Below are 23825 nucleotides of genomic sequence, written 5' to 3'. Positions count from 1 at the left end.
AACAGAGAGAGAGAGAGAGAGAGAGAGAGAGAGAGAGAGAGGCAGAGACACAGGCAGAGGAAGAAGCAGGCTCCATGCAGGGAGCCCGACGTGGGACTTGATCCTGGGTCTCCAGGATCACGCCCTGGGCTGAAGTCAGGTGCTAAACCGCTGAGCCACCTGGGCTGCCCAATTTATCCCAGTTTTTAATAGGAGATTACAAAATTCTTTTTTTTTTTTTTTTTAAAGATTCTATTTATTGGGCAGCCCCGGTGGCGCAGTGGTTTGGTGCCGCCTGCAGCCCGGGGCGTGATCCTGGAGACCCTGGATCGAGTCCCACGTCAGGCTCTCTGCATGGAGCCTGCTTCTCCCTCTGCCTGTGTCTCTGCCTCTGTCTCTCTCTCTCTCTCTGCATCTCAGTGAATAATAAAAAAAAGAAATAAAAAAAAAGATTCTATTTATTTATTCATGACAGACACAGAGAAAGAGAGAGAGAGACAGAGGCAGAGACACAGGCAGAGGGAGAAGCAGGCTCCATGCAGGGAGCCTGATGTGGGACTCGATCCCTGGACTCCAGGATCACACCCTGGGCTGAAGGCGGCACTAAACCAGTGAGCCACCTGGGCTGCCCAAAAGTATTCTTTTCTAGGAGATTCCCATACGCTATGGAAGAGATTATCAATGAGGTAGAAGTTTATCTCTATTTTATATTAACACTATTCTTTAAAAGTTTTGGTTATTCTGGGATGCCTGGGTAGCTCAGTGCTCAGGGCATGATCCCAGGATCTGGGATCGAGTCCCACATGGGCTCCTTGCACGGAGCCCTCTGCCTGTGTCCCTGCCTCTCTTTGTCTCTCATGAACAAATAAATAAAATCCTAAAAAAAGTTTTGGTTCTTCTATTTTGACATATGTAGTCAACAAAAAAGTGTTGTGATGTGATGTTCTGGTTACATGTTTTTATTAAAATTCAGTGTAGAGGGATCCCTGGGTGGCGCAGCGGTTTGGCGCCTGCCTTTGGCCCAGGGCGCGATCCTGGAGACCCGGGATCGAATCCCACGTCAGGCTCCCGGTGCATGGAGCCTGCTTCTTCCTCTGCCTGTGTCTCTGCCTCTCTCTCTCTCTCTGTATGACTATCGTAAATAAATAAAAAATAAAAATAAAAAAAAATAAAATTCAGTGTAGAAATGTGTCCTTCTAAGCTTTGGATAGGGTTCAAGAAATCACAATTACTGCAATTACTGCCCCAAAGAAGTCATAGATAACTCAAAGTACTTAAAATCCCCATGAATGAAATACCTGTGGTGTCAAAGTTAGGCTCACCAATAATAGGTGGTCTAAGACAGTATTTGTGATCTTATCTCTATCATATTGTGAATGGCAGCTCCTCCAAATCCCAACCTGCCCATCATTGCTTGGGTACAAATGGAGCTATGACTTTATGGCTACCACGCTGAGCCTAGACTCAAGCATCTGTCTGCTTTGCTAGCTCTGTTTGTTGCAACTGGCAACTTCCCCCAGTCTTAGGACACCCTGAGGGCCCATTAAGAGCTCCATCAATATCAGGAGACCACTTTACTTTGAGCCTACTTATTTTTCTAGGGTTCAGATGTCCCCTTTTATACATTTTCTAAAAGAACATTTGAATGAATCAAAGGATGCTATTTATCATCACACTTAGACTCAGATTGGGAAAAGAAATATAACCAGAGAAATTAACTCATGAGCGGGCTTTTAAATTCCATTGATCAGGTCATGGCGGCAGAAAGAGTTCTGTATTTCCAACAGTAAAATGACAAAACTGTGTTCTGTTGGTATCTATTATTCCAAGGAAGAGCACTATTGTGCCTGCAATCTGTGTTTTAATGGTTCCTCCTAATGAACAGCTTTTGTGATTTTGCCATGTTATACTGCTGTTCAGTTTTACCCATTGCTTTGCTGCAGGGACTAGGAAGAGATCTCAAATACAGCCACAGTTCTCAAACTGTTGGGCTGCACCCTCAGAATTTCTGATTCAGTAGATATTGGGTAGGACTAGACAATTCACCTTTCTAACAAGTTCCCGGGTGATGTTGACATTGCTGGTTCAGGAATCACACTTTCTGAGAACCACTCAAAGATAGACATCAGTAAAATCTACATAATTCTGTCTCCTTTTTGCTTGACGGACAAGAGAAAGGAAATGGATTTATTAAGTATCATCCGGAATGAAAGTCATCTCATTTTATTTAATCCTCTTAACACCCTACAACATAATTATGACATTATTTTATGGATGAAAATGTTAAACCTCAGAAATGAAATGACTTGCCTGGCATTATGCAAATGAGGAAATGGTAGACAAATACAAGCTTGTTCAACTCTAGAATCTGTATTTCATGTGTGATGTTCCAATAATATCTAGCAGGTGCAATTCTATCAGCCCAGAGCTTTAATTTCATTCTACTTTCACGTAATGGTTAATGGACTGCCTTAGTGTTTTTAAAATTGTTATAACCAGACTCAAATTATCTTTAAAAAATAGGTAGGGGGGATCCCTGGGTGGCTCAGTGGTTTAGTGCCTGCCTTTGGCCCAGGGCTTGATCCTGGAGTCCCGGGATGGATTCCCACATCGGGCTTCCTACATGGAGCCTGCTTATCCCTCTGCTTGTGTTTCTCTGTGTGTGTCTCGCATGAATAAATAAATAAAATCTTAAAAAAAATAAAAATTAAAAATAGGTAGGATACACACTTAAGGGGCATCTGGCTGGCTCAGCTTTGGGCATAAAGATTACTTTAAAAAAATAGATGAGGGGTGCTTGGATAGCTCTATCGGTTAAGCGTCTGCCTTCAGGTCAGGTCATGATCCTAGGGTGCTGGGATCAGAGTCTGCATTGGGCTCCCTGCTCAGCAGGGAGTCGGCTTCTTTGACTCCCTCTGCTATCCACCCCCCCCATGCTTGTTCTCAAGTAAATAACATCTTTAAAAAAAAAAAAAAGATGAGATACATGTTTTAAATAAATATAAGAGCTTAAGGTAATTACTAAAGAAGGATGTTGTGAATTGACTACATTTTCCAAACCAAAAATTGAGATATGTAATCTGATCAGGATGATCCAAACTTTGTGGAAGCAGGTCAGATTAAGTCTGCTTGGTCTGTATACAGTATTACTTGGCATGGAGGCATTTCGGAGTGACTGCTAGAAAAGGACAAAAAAAAAAAAATTACCTTCCTTTGCTACTACGCTAGCTCAAAGAACAAAGTAGTTAACTTGAATTATTCAACTAGTGAAAAAATTGGCATCACAGGAGTTCCTGATGTCTTGCTTTACTGTTTGATTTTAAAATGAACTAGCAGTCAAAGAAAGGCTGCCTAATTACAGGATGAGCCCCCATCTTTTCAAAAGACCATTGTCCTGACTTAATTAACATGAACTAAAACAGTCCTAAAACAACAGGGCACATTCCCATTAGGATAAATTACTCAGACCTAGTCAAGGCAGCAGGATTCCCCAGAGGAAAATCTGTCACTGCTTTTCCACCTGCACTACAGCCCTTTCTCAAAGGACTCTGCTACAGCTGGGAGCCTCCCTCTGGATGGGGCATCTGTTCCATATTGAATTTGCTCCACTTTGAAAGCCATGGACCATGGATAAAGGGTGAGGAAAAATCCTAAGCAGTCAATAGCAGCATGGCTAGGGATGTGACATAATAGCTTAGTAATATGGTCGCCTATGGAACACTTTTATTCTGGTCTCAAATGTTCCTGTGAATATTTAAAAGTGTGTTGTTTGCTTTAATATAGGGAAGAATGGGATCACTGGTTGAAAAATGCTATGTCCTTAGCAGGATTCATTGTTGAGCATACTGGTTCTCATTCGTTAAGAAACTGGGCAGTGGAGTGGGGAGACTTGGCTTTGTCCCTTGCAGGCAAAGACTGCATCACTTCCTTATTCTCAGCCTAGATTTCTAACCTGTCAATGGGGAGGCCAGTGGTACCATCCAACAGGTTTCATGTTCATTTATAAATATTGGCTAATATTACCCACAAGAAATGAGTTTCTCTCTCACATTAGAAAACATATTCCCCAAGGCTTGTATCAGCTTCGTGGTAACTGATAAGCACATTTTTCTCCTCCTCCTCTTTTTTTTTTTTTTTAAATTCAATATACTAGTATGAACCACCTAATTAGACCTGAAAAGATTCCACTGGTCTCTTCATCAGGAATGAAATCAGGTTTAAAACTGGAGCAATATATATTTATTTTTTAGTCGATTTGCAATTTTTAAGCCTTTCTTCATTTGGTAATAATTTTTCTTCCCCAATTACAAAGCTCATAGATGATGTGAATAAATAACTTCTGTGTCCTCTGAGTAATTGTGTGGTGTTAAACAAATTAACAGGCATGTCACGTGATGGGGGGGTGGGAACCAGGGGTTTAAAATGACTCCAAAAAAGATCAGAGATTAATTTATGTCTGAACACTTAGTTATAATATAATGAAGCTCAGGGTTGAATGAATTTTTAAAGAATTTATTCTATGAAGAATAGACCAAGTAACGGCCACAGCCATATTACAATCAGGGACCCAAAGCAAATAGTAGAGAAAGGGTAATTTTAATCACAAAAATCAAACTCTACTTACTCCCAGTCTCTGAAATAAAATACAGTCCCTCTCCCAGGGTTTGTGTGGTTTCCAGACCCCTTAGCTATATCAATAGCCAGCTCTCACTATTTCTAGGTAGATTCACGAAAACTCCATTCTTGTGGAAAATATTTCTGCGAAAGCAGAGGAAATAAATCGATAAATCCAGTTTATTGGCTGGTCCCATTTTTCTGTTTCTCATCTCAGTGTAACTATCACCTGTTCACTTGACACACCCAAAAGCGACAAAAATGAAGACAAAATCCTAGCCTTTAGATTTGCATGGTCTCCATACTCTGAGGGCTAGTGGCCTTCATGCAGCTTCATATGGGAGTAGGATTCTTCTTGATTCGGGAAGGTTTTTCCACAGATGCTGCAAGACCAGCCCTCATCCTCCTTGTGTGAGCGCCGGACGTGGCTGTCGTGAGCGGCGTGGGATGCAAAAGATTTCCCACAGTACTTGCATTTGAAGGGCTTCTCCCCGGAGTGCTGCCTGATATGTGTGCGGAGGATGCTGGAGGCAGTGAACCTCTGCAGAGAACACAAAGCAGCAGAAGTAAACTTCCTTCACCCTGACGGCTAACTAGACAAAGGGGTTAATTTCACTGTCACTGATCCTTAGTTCTCCAATGGATGAATCTGGGTTTTCAGGCCATAGAGCAGGCTTGGTCAACAGTAGTAGCCTTCGTAAAAAGGGCACAACTGACAGAAGGCTCGGGAGCCTCCATTTAAACAAGCAATTCCAGTGTGGCTGGTCCTAGGACCACACCCCAAGAATGTGCATTACAGGAGTAGCTACTATTGGCCAAGGTCTCTGCGTAAATCAGAACCTTATTTTTTTCTTCTTTAAGACTTTGTTGAGTAATCTTTCCACTCTTACAACTCCAAGATCAAGAGTTGCATGCTGGGGTGAGGCGGGTGGGGGTGGAGAAACACCTGGGTGGCTCAGCCGTTCTGCCTTTAAACTCAAGAGTGTGCTCCCAGGGACCCAGTTCCTGGAGGAGAGCCTACTTCTCCCTCTGCCTGTGTCTCTGCCTCTGTGTTTCTCATGAATAAGTAAATAAAATCTTAAAAAAAAAAAAAAGGTCTGCATGCTCTAAAGACTGAGCCAGCCAGACACTCTGGTTTCTTTCTTTCTTGTTTTGTTTTTTTTTTTCATTTTTTTTTTTTTTTAAACTTAAACTTTCTGAGGGTCATCTGGCTGGCTCAGTCGGCTAAGCATCTGACTCTTGATTTTGGCTCAGGTTATGGTCTCAGGTTCCTGGGATCAAGCCCCAGGTCAGGCTCTGCACTGGGCATAGAGCTTGCTTGGATTCTCTCCCTCTTCCACTGTGCCCCACCCCCAACCCAGCCCAACCCAGATCCTAAGCACTTGCTCTCTAAAAAACAGAAAAACCTTAAAACTTTTTGATTCTCTGGAGATCCATTGAGGTTGGTATGTGCATAACAGTTCATGCTTTTTTTTATTGCGGATAGCACTCCATGGGGGGAGAGGAGGGGAATATGCGTCAGTCTATTCAATCACGCTCCCGTTGAAGGACATCTGGGTTATTTCCAGTCTGAGTTCTCGTGAATAAAGCTGCTACAAGCATTTGTGTACAGGTCTTTGTGTGAATATATACACCTTCATTTCTGAGATAAGTGCCCAGGAGGACAATTACTGGATTCTGTGGTAGTTAACAGGTTTAGTTTTCAATGAAATTGCCAAACTTTTCCAGAATGGCTGTAACATGAGTACTTTTCTGTTTTTACATCTTCTCTTGGCCAATTCTGTTCTTTCCCTTGTTTATAGCCTTTCTCCTCATTCATTTCAGTACTATGCTCTGACCTTTGTCACCTTCAAGTAATATATTAGAGACGTAATGACTTTATTTTGGTGGAATAAAACACCAGGTTAAACACCTGGTGACTTCAGATTTGAGGGGCTGGGAGAAAAGCACTGAACAGTGGGGTGTCTGGAGTTGGGTCATTACCTAGTGAGGTGCACAAGCCATACCTGTCTGGAACCTGGCTAGTCTTCACCAGCTTAAGTAACTGGAGTCTAATGTGTAAACCGGGATGCCAAATAACTAGTTCATGTCCTACGTGAATTTAATTCCCCTTCCAAGCATTTCTCAATCTTAGGTAAGCTATAAGTCCAACGTGAGGATCAGAGTAAGAACCCAGAAACAGGATGTGTCGTGGGGCTATTTTGTGACCTTGCCCTGGAAACCCCGCTGGAGAGAATTTCTTCCATAGGACAGCTTGCTTTTTTTTCACACAAATCCACCGTCTCAGGACACCTGAGTGTCTGCCTTTGGCTCAGGGCGTGATCCCAGAGTACCGGGATCGAGTCCCACATTGGGCTTCCTCCATGGAGCCTGCTTCTCCCTCTGCCTATGTTTTCTCCCCCTCTCTCTCTGTCTTTAATAAATCTTTAAAACAAAACAACAACAAAACAAATCCATGGACAACAACAAAAGAAATCCATGGTCTCTTCCTAAAGCTTGTGCTGGCTCCACGTGGTCTACTTATTTGTCAGCCTCATTTTTCTATGCTGATTATTTTCATTCTATTGACACACAATTTCTTCAGCAGTATTTGTCCCTAAGCCTGGTACACTCAATGTTTTATGTTTCTGTGGGAGGTTTAGATGTCCCTCTAACATGGCCTAGGTTTCTTTCATGGCTTTATCATAAAAATTTAAGTAACTGGATGATAGTACCAGTCTCTATCCACCAGGGCTTTCTGCAATGACAGAAGTGTTCTATGTCTGTACTATACAATTTGGTGGTCACTTGCCACACGGAGCTATTGAGCACTTGAAATGTGGATAGTACACCCAAGTTACAGAATTTGCCATTTTATTTCATTTTTATTAAATTAAATAGCTACATATGGTTAATGGCTAACTAAGCATTGAACAGCACAGATGTTTATCATCGAAATAGGATATGATGTGTTTAGGTATAATTTCTAAAGCATGGTCAAACCATAGTTTCTATTCCAGTGACCCCCTAATCACATATCTGTCTCTTCATTTTTATCATTTCAATATTCTGTATGTATAATTTACATTAGATTCCACTTTAGCACTCTTGCTCTAGGAAGTTAGACTCTGTGCTCTTAAATACTATGTAACCATGTCTGCAATCATCAGGTCTCCTTGTAAATTAGGGGTGTACTACTTTTTTTTTTTTTAATTTTTAAAAGTTTATTTAAGTAATCTCTACATCCAATATGGGGCTTGAACTTCCCGACCCTGAGCTCAAGAGTCTCATACTCTACCAACTGAGCCATCCAGTACCCCTAGGGGTATATTTCATTACACATGTTTTAAATGCCAATTTGGCAATAGGAGGTCATATTTGACCATCTAAAGCAAACTGGAGCATATTCAGTGTTAGAAATGGGGATTGGACTGATGATAATGGACTAACTAAGAACTCCTTATAAGTCAGGCTTTATGCTTCAAGTTCTTATCCATGAACATCCAAACAGGGCTCAAGGCAGATCCCTTGGAAGGAGGTTCCATTTACCTTTGTACAATATACACAGTGGTATGGTCTGTCTCCAGAGTGGACTCTCGTATGTTTGTTTAGGCTGGAAGACTGAGAGAAACATTTCCCACAGGTAGAACACTAAGGTGTAAAAGAAACATACAGTTAAAAAATCGCGTCTTCATTTTGCCATTATGTTTATAAGAGGTGTAATATTGTTTTTATCCAGCATATGTCTGTAGTCGGAAGCTACAGACTCAAGCTGAGGAGTCTAATTAAGGTAGTAGAAAAACAACCTAGGGCTACCCTGACAAATCTGCAATCCTGGGTTCTGGTCAGATGTTTGAGTTAATACTGCAAAAGAAGAGATCAAATATAAAGTCTAAATACATGACTTGGAAAATAGGATTAGGGGACTCTGAGAATGAAGAGCAAAAGAAATGAAAGGTTAAGCACAGGGAGGTAGATTCAACATCTGGCCAAAAGGAGTTCCAGGAAGAGCAAAGATCTAGAAGACCAATGAACGAGAAAATTCCTTTCAGTTTAGGACTTGTGCCTTCAAATGGAAAGAGTACATTATATTTCACTGATTACAAAGCAGAAAACAAAGAGAAAGACCTCCCAACTTGACATGTTCTGTTAAAATTTCAGAATTCCAAAGATAAGTGCAGTTTCCACAAAGAAGAAAACTGGTTATTTATCAAACAGACCGGAAACAAATTGCCACCAAATGATAAGAGAAAATAGAAAGATGTCTTGAAGGTCTTTAAAAATGATTTCTAGGGGGATCCCTGGATGGCTCAGTGGTTTAGTGCCTGCCTTTGGCCCAGGGCGTGGTCCTGGAGTCCCAAGATGGAGTCCCAAGATGGAGTCCCACGTCAGGCTCACTGCATGGAGCCTGCTTCTCTCTGCCTATGTATTTGCCTCTCTCTCTCTGTCTCTCATGAATAAATAAATAAAATCTTAAAAATAAATGAATAAAATTAAACAACAACAACAATTATTTGGGGATGCCTGGGTGGCTCAGTGCTTGAGCATCTGCCTTAGGGTCAGGGCGTGACCCCGGGGTCCTGGGATGGAGTCTGGATCAGGCTCCCCACAGGGAGCTTGCTTCTCTCTCAGTCTCTCTCTGTGTGTCTCTCATGAATAAATAAAACCTTTAGATAAAAATTATTTGAAGATATGACCCAGTATTACAAAAAGAAAATCAAGAAAGAGAAAGAACAGGATAGAAAAATCAGTGGAACTAATTCATAAAGGTGATGGTAACTATCCAAATACGATAATTCACAGGCCTAGAAAGCAACTGCTTCAAATTCGAATAAGCTCCCTGAAGAACGCTTTCGAAGAAGATGTAAATATTACACAGGTTCACACAATTAAGAAACTACAAACACACATACACACACACACAAAATAACTACATTTTCCTCGTGTAATTAGAAATCCTAGCAAAAACAAAAAGCTTGGAAGGAAGTAAAAAACAGAAAATAAAGAAAGCTAAAGTCTGGTATAATTTTGAGCAATGGATAGAATATTAAAAAAAATGCTTTTTGGAAAAACCGGCTTCTCTCCATTGGTCAGGAATTTCAGGAGGGTGGAGAGGGCTAACATTCTAAATTCGTGTATAATTTTTTGGGTCTCATTGTTATGAACTACAGAGATTTCCTCTGACATTTTTGTGTTCTTTATTAATTATGCTTGACAAATCATCTGAAAAAGAGGTACATTTAGGTTTTAAATGTTAGAAACAGGGGTGATAATACAAAGTTTCCCACTGTTGGTTTGCACCCAGCATCTTCTGACATTTTTTTTGGTCAAGCATTTTTTTCTTTCTTTCAGAAATGGAATGTTTTTTGTTTTTGTTTTTTAAAATTATGTATCTTATGTTTTGCATGTCTGCTTCACTGGAGATTATTTTTCTTTTTTTCAAATTAAGTTAATGTTTTGTTTTGAGCTTCTGCAGAAACTAAGTATATTTAATTGCCTTAAAAGTTAAGTACTCAAACTTAAAAAGTATATAAAATAAAACTAACAGCATAAAAAATGTTTAGCAGTAAAAAAGTAAGAAAGAAGTGCCATGAGAAACTTCAGTTGAGATGCTCAGAATGCAGCTTGACAGATGAGCTCAGGACAGAATTAGGTAGAGATCAAAACCCAATGTGAAATGCTATTTATAATCATAATACAAGACCACTCAGGTAGAGTTTGCAAAGAGAAGATCACTAAAGAAGAATTCTTAGGAATACTGAGGACACAGGATTCATCCTCTTGTATTGCCAGTTTAAAATTATTATTCCTCAACTCTACTGTAAAACCGAGTTCTTATTTCACTTATTACTAGCTTCCACACTTTCCTTGTCATCCCTGTCACCTACAGATGGCCTGGTCAACAGTCCCCAGTTTCAAAGATGGCAGCACCTAAGTACAGCTTCTCCGAAGCCCAACCCAAGACCACCACTCAGAGTTTAGGCAGAGGACCTAGCCAACATTTTATTTATTTATTTATTTATTTTATTTTTCTAAAAGATTTTATTTATTTATTTGGGACACAGAGACAGAGAGAGGCAGAGACACAGGCAGAGTGAGAAGCAGGCTCCCTGCAGGAAGCCTGACGTGGGACTTGATCCCAGGTCTCCAGGATCACACCCTGGGCCGAAGGCGGTGCTAAACCGCTGAGCCACCGGGGCTGCCCAAGAGGACCTAGCCAACATTTTAGTAGAAATATCTTGAGTGAGCTCTAATAACCTTTTCCCGTATTCTTTTTAGTTAAAAACAAACAAAAATAAGTCCTGTAGTTTCCACTTTCTTAAGAAATACCCTCTGGTCCAGCCACAGCAAATTTGACAAATATCCCAAGTGGTGTATATCCCATTGGCCATTAAGATCCATCATCACTTGCTGTGCTAACTAAAAATGAAAATGCTGGGATCCCTGGGTGGCGCAGCGGTTTGGCGCCTGCCTTTGGCCCAGGGCGCGATCCTGGAGACCCGGGATCGAATCCCACGTCAGGCTCCCGGTGCATGGAGCCTGCTTCTTCCTCTGCCTGTGTCTCTGCCTCTCTCTCTCTCTCTCTCTCTGTGACTATCATAAATAAATAAAAAATCAAAAAAAAATCTAAAAAAAAAAAAAAAAGAAAATGCTACTGACTAAAATTATAGTATACCATCACTTGTTAATACACATTCAGTTTCAGAAAATATGTTTCAGAAACATAAAGATGTCAAAAAACTCCAAAACCTATAATTGATCTAATATGGCTTGTGAAATATTACAAAAGCATGTAGCAATAGAAATATTAAAAAAAAAAAAGCAATATTTTCCAAGGACATATATTGACAGATTGCAGGACAAATACAAAGTGCCAATAAAATATAGTTTAAACATTTCAACCACGTTACTAAGATGCAAATTAAAGCAAGATATCATTTTCATCTATCAAAATGGCATCATAAAAGGACAGCAGTACCGCAGGAGCCTCAGTGCTGCCTACCACACTGCAAACACCACCGGATGGACCATAAATTGACACCTTCTCTGGAAAGTAGTTTAGTGCTTCAATTCAAGCCTTCAAATTGTACACACCCTTTGACCCGGTTTTTATCCTAGGAATCTATCCCAAAGAAATCATCAGACACGGATTAACAGAGATAATGATTTCTATATAATATTGTTCAAGGCAGACACACTGGGGAGAAAATTCACAAAGCAGGAGATTGGTTCAATGAATGATGGTACATCCATCTCATACACTGATGCAGCCATTACCATGTTTATAAATTAGTCATGATGTAGTGTCAAGTCAGAAAAGTAGCCTCACAGTAGCCCAAAGTGTACTAAACACACACACACACACACACACACACATGTTCACATACACATATAGAAAAAAGTTACACCTTAAATGTTTCAACTTGGGTCATGGCATATCAGGTGACTTTTGTTTTGCTTTCTCCAAATTCTATTTACCAAGCATACATTTTTCCCCCCAAGTTGGAAATAAAAAAATTTAAACATTTACCAAGTGAAAAGTATGAAAATCGATTTTGGCTTTGTTCTTCATCATACCCCCAGTATGAGTTAGCTGTCTGATGTGTTAACTTTCCACTTTTCCATTCATGTGTGAGCATCATGTATAGCATATGCAATAAACCATTTCAAATGGCATCATGATATACATATTCTGCAGCTTGTTTTGTTTGGCTTAATAAGCAAAACATAATTTATACAACCAGTTCTGTGTTGATGAACATGCGAACATGCAGTATCTAACTTCCTACTATCAAAATATACTGGAGCATACATTTTTCCTTTTGCCCAGCCAACAGGTAAAAGATAGAATTTCATTCTTAATACTTCCAATGTTCTTAGAATTCTAGTTGTATGTGCTTTTCTGTGGGAACTGGGATTTAGAGGGGTTCAGGTTGGCGTGGATATCTTTGTAGATCTGCATCACCAAGGGGTTACTGAAAACTAATTGTGTTAAATGTCTTTTGATGAACAAAAAGGAGTTCTTAGATTATTGTAAAAATACTCAAACTTTACAGGAGCAAATAATATAGAGATTGGGATTCTTCTGAAGCTTAGCAGTGAACAGGAAGGGGTGGATAAGGGCAATTTTAGGAAGATTACTCTTAGTTTTATCCCATTGTCCTTTCAGGCTCGGCTCAAGGCCACCTTGAGAACTTTCACAACCCATGTGTCCAGGTAGAAGCAGACACCCTTCCATCGTGCACTTCTCTGCCTTGTCCATCTGTCCTAGCACTGTCCCTAAGGGATTACCTCTTAAGGTAGTTCACATCCAACCACTGTCCACAGCACTGTCCTCTCTGCCACAGACCCTGCCTTATTAGGCATTGTGTCCCAGCAACTCATACCCAGGAGATCCTCAAGGTGGATTCAGGCGTTTGAGGTAGGAGCATGAAAGCAATGTGAGTTACGGGCCATCCGTCATTCACCAGCCCTACTTCCTACCTTGTGAGGCCGGTGCTTCTCATGAACATGAAGGACGTGGATCCGAAGCCGGTCTCGCTTCTCAAAGGATCGTTTGCAGAGAGAGCAGGGGAATTTCCTGTCACCCTTGTCCACACAAGGGGTATACTTGAGATGCTTATCTCTGTAATATTTGTAGGTAAATACTTTTCCACATCTTTCACATCTGTAGCCTTCTGCAGACTCTGTCAAACACAGGGGAAATAAGTGCCAGTGGCTTTGTCAGCTATCTTACTGCATTCTTACTTCTTCCAAGAGGAAGTTTAAAAAACCTTCATCGCAGAATACTTTAAACATATAGTAAAGTCAAAACAATGGAGTCAAACCCTCACGTCCTCAACACCAAGCTTTCATAATGACCAACTCATAGCCAATTTTGTTTTCATTTATATCACTTGCTTCCATGACTATTTCCATAGTAATCATCATTTGGTTCATAAAATACCTCAAACTATACTTTTAAAAAGACGATACTTTTTAAAAAGTAGTAACCATTATTGCCACTGACATACTTAAACAATTATTTATTCCTTAAATAAATACATTGGTATACACATACGTTTAATTATTTTCCAATTAGTTCAATTTAGGATTCAAAGTCTTCTTGTTGTCTATGGTTTGCTATGTCTGCTCAAGTTCTTAATTCGTAGGCTCTCCTTTCCTTTTGTTCCCTGAAATGTATTTGTAGAAGCCTTGCCTCCAGCCCTACTTAAGAGCAGTTCAACTCTATAGTTCATTTTTAGAAAGATTTTATTTATTAGAGAGAGAGAGAGGGAGCACAAGCAGGGAAGGGGGGGCAGGGGGAGAGAAAGAAGCAGACTCTCCTGCTGAGCAGGGAGCTGGACTCAGGCTTAGTCTCAGGACTCTGGGATCATGACCTGAGCCAAAGGCACACACTTGAAGACTAAGCCACTCAGGCGCCCCCTAACCCCCTAACCCTAACAGCCCTTTATCGCACTCTTGACTGGCAGGTCTTAAGAGGTTAGGTTAATATACCAAACATACCTACAGTGTCCCTTTCAGATCAGCGTAAGCTCTAAGTTCAAAGCAGTTCACCTCCATCAATGATGAACACCAAATAATGATGGATACCAATGGCTTAGTTTCTAGCCTTCACAAGGGCTGTTCCATTTGTCCCCATTTATGAAGTCCTAGGCACCTGTTTAGCTTACAGTTTACTTCTGTGAACTTTTGGAAAAGATTCCAGAGCTAGAACCATCATGTATAGAGTAAGGATGACATTATTTTGCCTTCCCTTGTATTCATAGGGTTATCATGATGATTAATTTAATCTTATCACTTATTGAGTTCTTACCACTATGAGTGATACTATCGCTGAGTGATAGACAAGACCCAGAAAGGTAAATCTTGTTTTTATCAATGGAAGAGGCGGGGGGGGGGGGGGGGGGGGGGGGGGAGAGGTTAGAGAGGGTTCATCCGGACTCTAGCAAGGGAGGTCCCCAGGTCCAGGGGTGTCTATTGTTGGGGGAGAGGAGAGGACAGGGGCCACCTACAAAAGCATCCCTGCTGAGGACACTCTGGATTCCAGAGGATCAAGTGGCTTTGACTGTGAATGCATCACTGAGACCTCATTGTCTGGCCCTAGGGAGGGAGAGAAGACCCAGGAGTAAGTAAGTATATGCAAGAGTCTGTAGATTGAAATCTTTTTATCATCAGGACTGCAGGGAAGCTATCCATCAGGGGCTTTGTTAGTTGACAACTACATCCCAGGCACGTTTTACAGGTAGCTAAGGAAATAAACCATTCGCTAAGTAAATAACCAGGAAAGCAACCACCAACCCCAGGACCAGCCATTGCCTGGGATGTCTATCACTTTCATTGAGGTGCTAATACTCTTCCGAATCCCCTTGCTGGGATGGTTTTTGCTCTGAGCTATAATTTTCATTGGTCAGAAATACCTGGCTTTTCTGCTCTTGGGGTGGGAGGAGCGGGTCTACAAGGCAGGATCAGTGATCCAAATTTACAAAGCACTAAAGCACACCAAAATTCAGAATAATGGTTCAATACTAAGTTTGCATAAGAACAACGGCTTAGGCATAGGCAAAAATGACATACCACCCTTAGCTGCCTACCTTTTCTGCTCGGGTCTTTGGAAATTTAACTTAACCTAATAATTTTATCCTGTTCCCTTTCCTTCCTTCTCCTCTCCACCGCCCCAACCACATTCAACTACTCTTTTTTTAGCCAAGGGCTTTCCCAAAATGGACAATGATGCCTCCTGCCCCACCACATACAGTTTGGTAACGATTAAGGGTGGTCTTCACATTCCACACCTCCACCCCCAAAACACACATTCTGCAGGCTTGCATACTCAAATAACCCGCCTACATAGGGTTCAGACTCTTCCCTTCCACTCAACACCTTGATGAAGAGGGAAGTTCCCACCAATCCTCACCTAAAGCCTTTGAGGAAAACAGTTCTTTTGAGAGGACAGAGGAATTTTTATTTTTCTTTCCTTGTTAATCCTATCCCAAACCACTCATAATGGAAAAAAAAATGAATTCATCCATAATTCTTTCCAACAAATTAAACTGCTCACCAATTTCCTTCCACGCATTGTCCCAAATACATTATTCAATCCCATTTACTATCATAAACCCTCAGCGCTGTTCCTTATTACCAGATAGGGATTTCTCATTTCTGCATATTATTCCATATGTTAATATATCATCATTTACCCAAGAATTAGTCTTCTATTGAGCATTCAGGTTGTTTGTGATTTTTCACTAATATGGATGGTGCTATAGTAAAACTCCTCATGGACAAAGCTTTCCTTTCTGGACTATTTTCAGAAGACAAATTTCCAGAAGAGTATTACTGAGAAATCAAAAGTTATGATCATTGTAATAGCTTAATACATAGCATTAAGTGCTTTTTCAAAACAATGATTATATTGTGAATTATCAAGCATGTGTTTTTCTCAAATCTACTTTTCATTTTTATTTCAAAAACATTCAGTACATTTTGGAAGTGACCAAAAGACTTGGTTTGGTGATCAATATGACACAACTGTGGGGTTCACACACTTCAGAGAGTCCACAATCTCACCACCATTCCCAGCATGACCCCCACACCATCCATGAACAGGGGAGCAGGAAGATAGTTTATCAAGACAATTCTGACAGGCCCTCATTTGACTCTTTTTTTTTTTTTTAAGATTTTTTTTTTTAAAGACTTTATTTATTTATTCATGAGAGACACGCAGAGAGAGGCAGAGACACAGGCAGAGGGAGAAGCAGGTTCCATGCAGGGAGCCCGATGTGGGACTCAATCCCGGGACTCCAGGATCACACCCTGAGCCAAGCCAAAGGCAGATGCTCAACCACTGAGCCACTCAGGCATCCCTTATTATTTGGACTCTTGAAACAAGAGGCTGTTCATTATTCACTTCCTAAGCCCTGTGAGCATGTCCTCCTTCCTTTGGTTTCACTATTCTCCAAACCTGCCTTTCTCTCCCAGTCTAACACACCTCACCCTTAAGCAGCTTTTTCCAAGTTGGTCCTCACATCTTCTGCTTTCATTCAATGCACACACATTATAATAATTTGCATTTATCTCATACCACCTACTGGATGGCGGGGGTGGGGTGGGGGGCGTTCCCCAAGCTTTTGTGTAAGTAAAAATCATTCCAAGAGCTTTTAAAAATGCAAATTCCAGAGGCTCACTCCCAGAAGTGGGTTGGTGGTCCTCTAGCTTCTTGCTGCTCACATGTGGTCCAGGGGTCAACAGCCATCATCAGCCTCCCCTGGAAGCCTGATAGAAATGCAGAATCTGGGCAGCCCTGGTGGCCCAGCTGTTTAGTGCTGCCTTTAGCCCAGGGCCTGATCCTGGGAACCTGGGATCGAGTCCCAGGTCAGGCTCCCTGCATGGGGCCTGCTTCTCCCTCTGACTGTGTCTCTGCCTCTCTCTCTCTCTCACTGCATCTCTCATGAATAAATAAAATCTAAAAGAAAGAAAGAAAGAAAGAAAGAAAGAAAGAAAGAAAGAAAGAAAGAAAGAAAGAAAGAAAGAAAGAAATGCAGAATCTGGGCAGCCCGGGTGGCTCAGGGTGGCTCAGCAGTTCAGCGCTGCCTTCTGCCCAGGGCGTGATCCTGGAGACCCGGGATCGAGTCCCACGTCAGGCTCCCTGCATGGAGCCTGCTTCTCCCTCTGTCTGTGTCTCTGCCTCTCTGTCTCTCATGAATGAATGAATAAAATCTTAAAAAAAAAAAAAAAAAAAAAAGCAGAATCTCAGGTCCCAACCCTGAATGACAATCTGCATCTTTCCAAGATCGCCAGATATTCACATCCACAGTAAAATTTCAGAGTGAGGGACACCTGAGTGGCTCAGAGGTTGAGCATCTGCCTTTGGCTCAGGTCACGATCCCGGGGTTCTGGGATCGAGTCCCCACAGGGAACCTGCTTCTCCCTCTGCGTCTCTCATGAATAAATAAATAAAATCTTTAAATAAATAAAATTTGAGAGTGAGAGTCTAGCTCAATGATTCTCAAAGGTGACTAAGATCCACAGTAAGAAAGACATTTTATACTTGATACTTAGCATGTACTCACACCTCCTTTTGAAATAAAAACCTCCCCAAACAATGCTTCCTCTTACTTTGAGATTCACATCGACATTTTCTATTCTATTTTATTCTTTTTTTTCCCCCTTTAAAGATGATCTATACCACTACATTTCCCACCACATGAAGATACTGCAATCTCCATCGGAAAAGCACTGCTTGCTCTAGGGCTTTGATGGAGTCATCAGCTGGGTTAGTCTGAGCAGAGATGAATCAGAATCTGGCTCACCTAGGCAAGAGGTTACATCTATTTATGTTGCCCTTATTTTTTTCCTCTGGAAAGAGGCGAATCAGAAAAAGAAAAGGTATCCTTGTGAACAAAAGTACCTTCAGCAGCTTTGGAAAGATAAGGGCACTTTCTTCTAGCTGGGTAGTGTCCCCCTAGTTAGAGATACCCTCAGCTTAATCTCCACCACATTAGCCTCTGTGGGGGGAGGAGCCCCACAGGTCAGGGAGAGACTGCTGAAGGGTTGTTCTAGTTCAGAAAAGAGCCAAGTCCTTCCACTAGAAGAGACTCCCCAGGGAAAGGCAAAGGTGTTGCACTCACCATCAGAGGACCTAGGAGGCTGCTTCCCCTGTTCTGTGACTTGAAGGCTCACAGGAATGTCCAGAAACTTTTCATAGCAGTCTCCATACCACACAAGGAGCTCTTGGTTCTGGCAGATCTCCTTGCAGCTCTCATAAAATATCTGCCCTTGACACTGCACTGCAACTAGGTTCTGCTCCTTGGGGAAACGGGCACAGTTGACATAGGACATCCAGTTCCCTGCATTTCCTTTTCCATCTATAAAGTGGCTCAAATGACCATCTTCAAAGATCTAAATAAAATAAAACAGAAAGTTTAAAATACACTTTTTTTTTGCCTCACTTATAAAATTACTTATTAAAAATTTATAGTCCAAATCTCATGCTGGAGTCCACTGAATATATTTATTATTACTTATTAACATTATGAAGCGCAAATAGATTTATTAGCTTCAGAATATCTCCGTAGGTGCTGTGACATTTTAAGATTCTTACTTGTATCACTTGCTTCATTTTCAAATTTCTATAGTGAATATGTTAATTCCATAAGCCGAGAAAAAGGGGAACAAGAGCAAGGTTGCATTTAATTCACAACTTAAAGACAACCAATTAGATTTGTGCTTTATCCCCACCTAGTTGTCATGCATATTAGTGGAGCCATACTTTAATTCTTTCTGGGCTGTTGGCAATTCCACTGACCCGAATGTTTTGTTATTATAAGCAACTCTGTGATTAACATCTTCCACATAGTCTGAATTTCAGATTACTTTCCTAAACTATATCCTAGAAGTAGAAATTCTGGGCCAAGGGGAGGGATCCGATATATTCTGACAAACTGGAGTCTTACCAGCATGCATCCCAACAGAATCAAGAGTATCGGTTTTTAAAAATCCACAGCGAATGTCACAGGCAAATGATACCACAAATTTTAAAATTTGTTTTTATTCTCTTCGGCATATTCTCAGCACCACTGTATAAGCTTTAAAGTATTTGGTTTTGTCTATAAATATAGACAAATATTAATTATTTAAATATATATTCCATTGTTACTCTTCACAGATTCAAGGCAGCACAAAACGCAAAGAATTCATGTAGAAGAGCTATCTTCATGCAGTGAACTTCTGCCTTTCCCTCCTCTTTATATTGCAAAAACGGGCAGCACAGACAGCAGAGTGTCCCCTCCTCCAGGCTAGTGAACTCCCAGAGGGCCGGAGGCCAACATTGTGCCCCACCAGTGTCATTTCCCACTTTGTCGACCCACCAGAAACATATTCATTTACCTCCCACATCAGAGAATTGTCTCCATAGGTCTTGACTTCACTGGCGTTGACCACTTTACCTTGAAAGGGCCCAAACCTGACTCCTTTGGCAATGAGGCTACTGCAGAATACACCAAAATGCTGCAATTCTCCGAACGTCGTCTGCTTGAGGCAGAGACCTGGGGGAAACCCAAGGCAGGAGAGCCAATGAGGAAAGTCACTGTATTGGTTCAGGGACAAAAATTCAGGCAAGGAGCCCTGCCTACCTTCTGGTAGCTGAAGGGAGTCTTTATCCAGAGTTCGACAAAGAGAATCGGATCCTAGAAAAGAGGGTTAAAGCTTTATTTTTCATAAGGTGTTTCCCTCCCTACATCTTAGAGGTAACCATTATGCTGAATTTGAGGTTTACCCTTTTATATTTTTCCTGCTCCTTTTCATTTTTATTTTTTTCCTCCGCTCCTTTTATATATTTTATATAAAATTTCTCATTTGAGACTCTGAACAACCCTTGGAAGGTTATGTGATTAAACCCATTTTGCAAATTTAAAGAACTTGAGAATCAGAGATCCTGCCGACTTTGACTAAGGTCAAGATAGCTGTCTAGGCTGGGACTCCAAGTATGAACTGCATGAGGCTCTCAAGGAGGTATCTTGTACTTTCTGGTAGAATCTGATCCCAGCTGACAAGTCCACGGGGTGAACCAGGTCTCTCTTGACCCTCAGCTCCCAGTAAAACTCACCTTAGGAATCATGCATTTAAGCAAGTAGAGCCTCAGAAGTGAGCTTGGCCTACCCCCTTCATACTCTGATGGGAAGTACCTGCACTTCCCCCCTGGACTTGTAGGGTCTCAGATCCACCTTGACACCCACCTCCCCCACTCCTGGCTCCCACCTCTGTTCCCATGCCACCTGACTCACGCCAGTTGTGGCCGCCTTTACCAGAGCTGTCTGTGGGGACCAGGAAGCCGGAAATTGCATGGTGCAGAGGGGCTGAGTGCTCCACGCTGGGGATAACCCCGAACAAAACGAAGTGCAGGTCCTCCTGGGTGAAGTGGTAACGGGGAATCGACTTTCCATTCGGGTTGGGGAGTTTGGAGCCCTCCTCAGATCGCTTGCCGGGGAAGGAAGGTAATAACTGGGGGGTCTTCATCACCTCAGGTAACAGGGAAGCATTCACAGCCGTCGGTTTAATTAAAATCTCAGGTCCACAACACTGGCCACTGTCGCTTTGGCCACCAACGTGGTCCAAGTCTCCACTGGTGGCGCCTCTGTACTCGTGGCTGCTGTTGAAGTGTGGCACCTCTCTGGGGAGGTGGGGAATCGCGTACCACGGTGGCAGCTTGCCGTACCAGGGCAGATCGTAGAGTGGCTCCCTCTGCAGGGCCAGGCTGGAGCTCAGCAAGGGAGGCGCGGGCCGGAAGGTGAAGGGGGGCACCGTGTGGAACGCGGACACTGCAGCCTCCCGGGGCGGGAAAGCCTGGAAATTTTCCTCCGCAGCGGGTAGCAAGTTCCCATTGTGGCCGTAGGGCAGGAAGGGCGTGCGGTAGGCGTCCAGGTGCTGGACGTCCAGGTGCTGGGGGCTGCGCTGGAGCCTCTCGGGCGCGAAGCACATCTTGTCCTGCGGGCCGGCCTCACCTGGCGGCGGCAGAGCCATCCCGGGCCACAGCGCGCGGCGCACCTGCGGGGAAGCAAGCCGCATCTCAGGGGAGCCGGGGCTGGGGGGCCGCCGCGGGCCTGCCCTGCCTGCCTAAACCCCACCCTCCAAGCGAGCCCCGGCCCGAGGGGACTCGCGTGGGCCTCCCATTCCATCCCGCAAGGCGTCCCTCACAAACCCAACGGACGCTGCCAGGCAAGCACGCACGCAAAGCCGCACACGAAAGTCCTCCGGGATCTGGCTCGACCCCGCAGTGCCGGGCGAGGGTCGCTTTCGCCTTCCCTCTCCCAACACATCCCGACCCCCCACAGCTGGCTTCCGAAACCCACTCCCTGCATCCCGCCCCAACCCGGCTCCCGCAAAACCCGTTTCCAGGTCCCTCTTCCGCGCGCTTCTCTGTCCAACAAAACTCTCCCACAGGGTGGGGCGCGGCCCCGGGGCCCTCCCTCCCCCCTCCCTCCCCCCTCCCCCCCCGGGGGCCGGGCGCCCAGCTCTGACTGGGCCTCGCGGCGGGCGGCAGCTCCGGGGTCCCCACGCAGCGAAGGCGCCCCCCGCCCCCGCGCCGCCCCCGCCGGTTGGCGCGGGAGGAGCGGCGGCGGCCGAGCCCGGGGGCAGGTCGGGAAGGCCGCCCCTCCGCGAGCCCCGGGTCTGACCCCGCGGCCCCAGGGGCCCGGGCTGCCGGGACCAGGGGGGCGCCACCTCCGGCCCCCTCAGAGCCCGCGGCCCGCGCCGCGTCCGCCACGTGGGCCGGGCCCCGCCAGCTCCCCCAAGCCCCTCCGGGAACTCTGGTCGCCCCACCTGGCCCTCGGGGGGCCCGGGGTCGCCGCTCGGGAGCGCTCGAGGACGCGCGCCGGGCCGGGTGCAGGGAAGCCCGGGAGCCGCCGCCCCCGCCGCGACAGGACGGCGTTTTCAGGGACGCACGTTCTCCCGGGCCGAGGGGCCGCCGGGGCCGCCGGGGCTCGAGGGCAGGATCGATGAGCCGACTAGGAAACGCGGCGGGGTCGTGACTCCGAAATCGAAGAACACGGGGTCAGGAGAAGAGGTCAGCCACGACGGCGGCCGCTGCCGGCCTTCTCCTGAGCCCCGAAGGCGCTCGGCTGCCGCCCCCCCGGACCAAGCTCTGCCCCTTGGGGGCCGGGAGCCCCCGAGGGAGTGGCAGCCCCCGCGGCCCGGGGCGCTGCGCCCCCAACCGCGCCGGCGGACCACGGCCCCGGGCCCCCGCGGCGCCCCAGCCCGGCACCCACCTTCCCGAGCGCCGCCGCGGGCCGGGCGCCTCCAGCAGCCCGAGGGCGGCGCGGGCTCCGCACCGGTAGGCTTCGGGCGGGCCGACGGGGTCGAGCGCCGGGTTTAAGAGGGCGGCGGGCGGGCGGGCGGGCGGGGCCGCGGGGCCGGGACCCGGCGAGGGTGGGGAAGGGACCCGCGGCCCACGCAGGGCCCCGGCCGCTCTCCTCCCCGCCCACCGCAGCCATTGGCCGGCGCGCCCGAGCCCTCCCGTCCCCAGGGGGTCGCGCATTAGCTGCTCAGGTCTGCGGCCCCTCCCCGGGCCCCTGCCGGGGGCGCTCGGGCTCCGCTAGCCCCCGGGCCCGCCGGCTGAGGGAGCGGGGGGGGGGGGGCGGGGTGGTCTGGGGGGGCCGGGCCGGGGGGCGCGGGCGCCCGCACACCCGCCGGCGGAGGCTGGGACCTGGCGTCCCGCCGCGGCCCCTCGGCTCTGAGCTCGCGAGCGCGGAGCCCGGCCGAAGGCGGCGTCACCCCCAAGGACCGGGGGCACGTTCGTCCCGGGTACCTTGTGGGGGGCCCGGCGCCGCCCCTCGGGCTGGGACGCGGCGCCCCGCTCCGCCGCTCCCGAGGCCGTCTGGGGGCCGGTTAGCGCCGCCGCGGCTGCCCCCGGGGAAGGAGGCGCGGGGCCTCGGACGCGCGGGGCTCCGGAAAGCACGGCCCAGGCCAGACCCAGACCCGGCGCTCAAAGACCGCACTTGTATTCCCCGCGCCGGCCATTGCGGGAAAGAAAGGAGCGCTTGGGCCCACTCACATTCACAGGGAAGCATCCCACCAGGGGGGGAAGCCCTGGTACCGCCGGGTGATGGCCTGGGCCAGGCTCCTCGCCGCCCCAGCCGTCAGACCTTGGCGGGAAGGGAGGCCACGTCCAGGCGGCCGGGGGTCCCGAAGCTGGCGGCGGACAGCGACGCGAGGCCGAGCGCGGCTACCTCCGTGACCGCCGCCTCAGCCCGCGCGCGGCGGTGCGGGCGCAGGCGGGGAGCGCGCGGGACCCGCGGTTCCCCCGCCGCACCGAGGCTGGGGGCGGGCGAGCGTCACCTGCGCACCCCGGTGGGTCGGCGAGGAGCTCGCGGTTTCCTTCTCTCCCTCCTGCAAATCTCTCCTCAGTTCTGAGGAGAACCTGGCCCACCGCCCAAGCAGAACCCGGCGAAGCTTCCCTCGAGGGACAGCAGGTCTAGGAAGGATCTTGTGCTTTTGGAAGAGCCGAGTAAGGCCTGCGGGCTTCTTGGGGAGGCGTGCCCACCCCAGGACTCCTACCCGCTTCCATTACTCTTACCTTCCTTCCTCCTAGACCTCACCTGTGGGGTTTATTTATTTTTTATTTTTAAAGATTTTTATCCTTTCATTCCTTCCTTCCTTCCTGAGAGACACACACAGAGACACAGGCAGAGGGAGAAGCAGGCTCCATGCGGGGAGCCCGACGTGGGACTCGATCTCCCGGGTCTCCAGGATCAGGC

General features: G+C 45.8%; 1 protein-coding gene across 1 annotated transcript; it reads right to left on the bottom strand.

Moving 5' to 3' along the window:
* Positions 1 to 4817: 4817 nt before the first annotated feature.
* On the bottom strand, positions 4818 to 21093 carry PRDM14 (PR/SET domain 14). Its single transcript, XM_055318445.1, has 7 exons — positions 20379 to 21093; positions 19707 to 19760; positions 19462 to 19619; positions 18204 to 18474; positions 13057 to 13259; positions 8122 to 8223; positions 4818 to 5134 (listed from the first exon to the last, which is right to left on the bottom strand). Exons 1-7 carry the CDS (start codon positions 21091 to 21093, stop codon positions 4907 to 4909), a joined length of 1731 nt encoding a protein of 576 aa, XP_055174420.1. The 3' UTR covers positions 4818 to 4906.
* Positions 21094 to 23825: the final 2732 nt, after the last annotated feature.

Source organism: Nyctereutes procyonoides, unplaced genomic scaffold, assembly GCF_905146905.1.
Source record: "Nyctereutes procyonoides isolate TBG_1078 unplaced genomic scaffold, NYPRO_anot_genome, whole genome shotgun sequence".
Lineage (NCBI taxonomy): Eukaryota > Metazoa > Chordata > Mammalia > Carnivora > Canidae > Nyctereutes > Nyctereutes procyonoides.
This window is presented reverse-complemented; position numbering and strand designations above follow the sequence as displayed.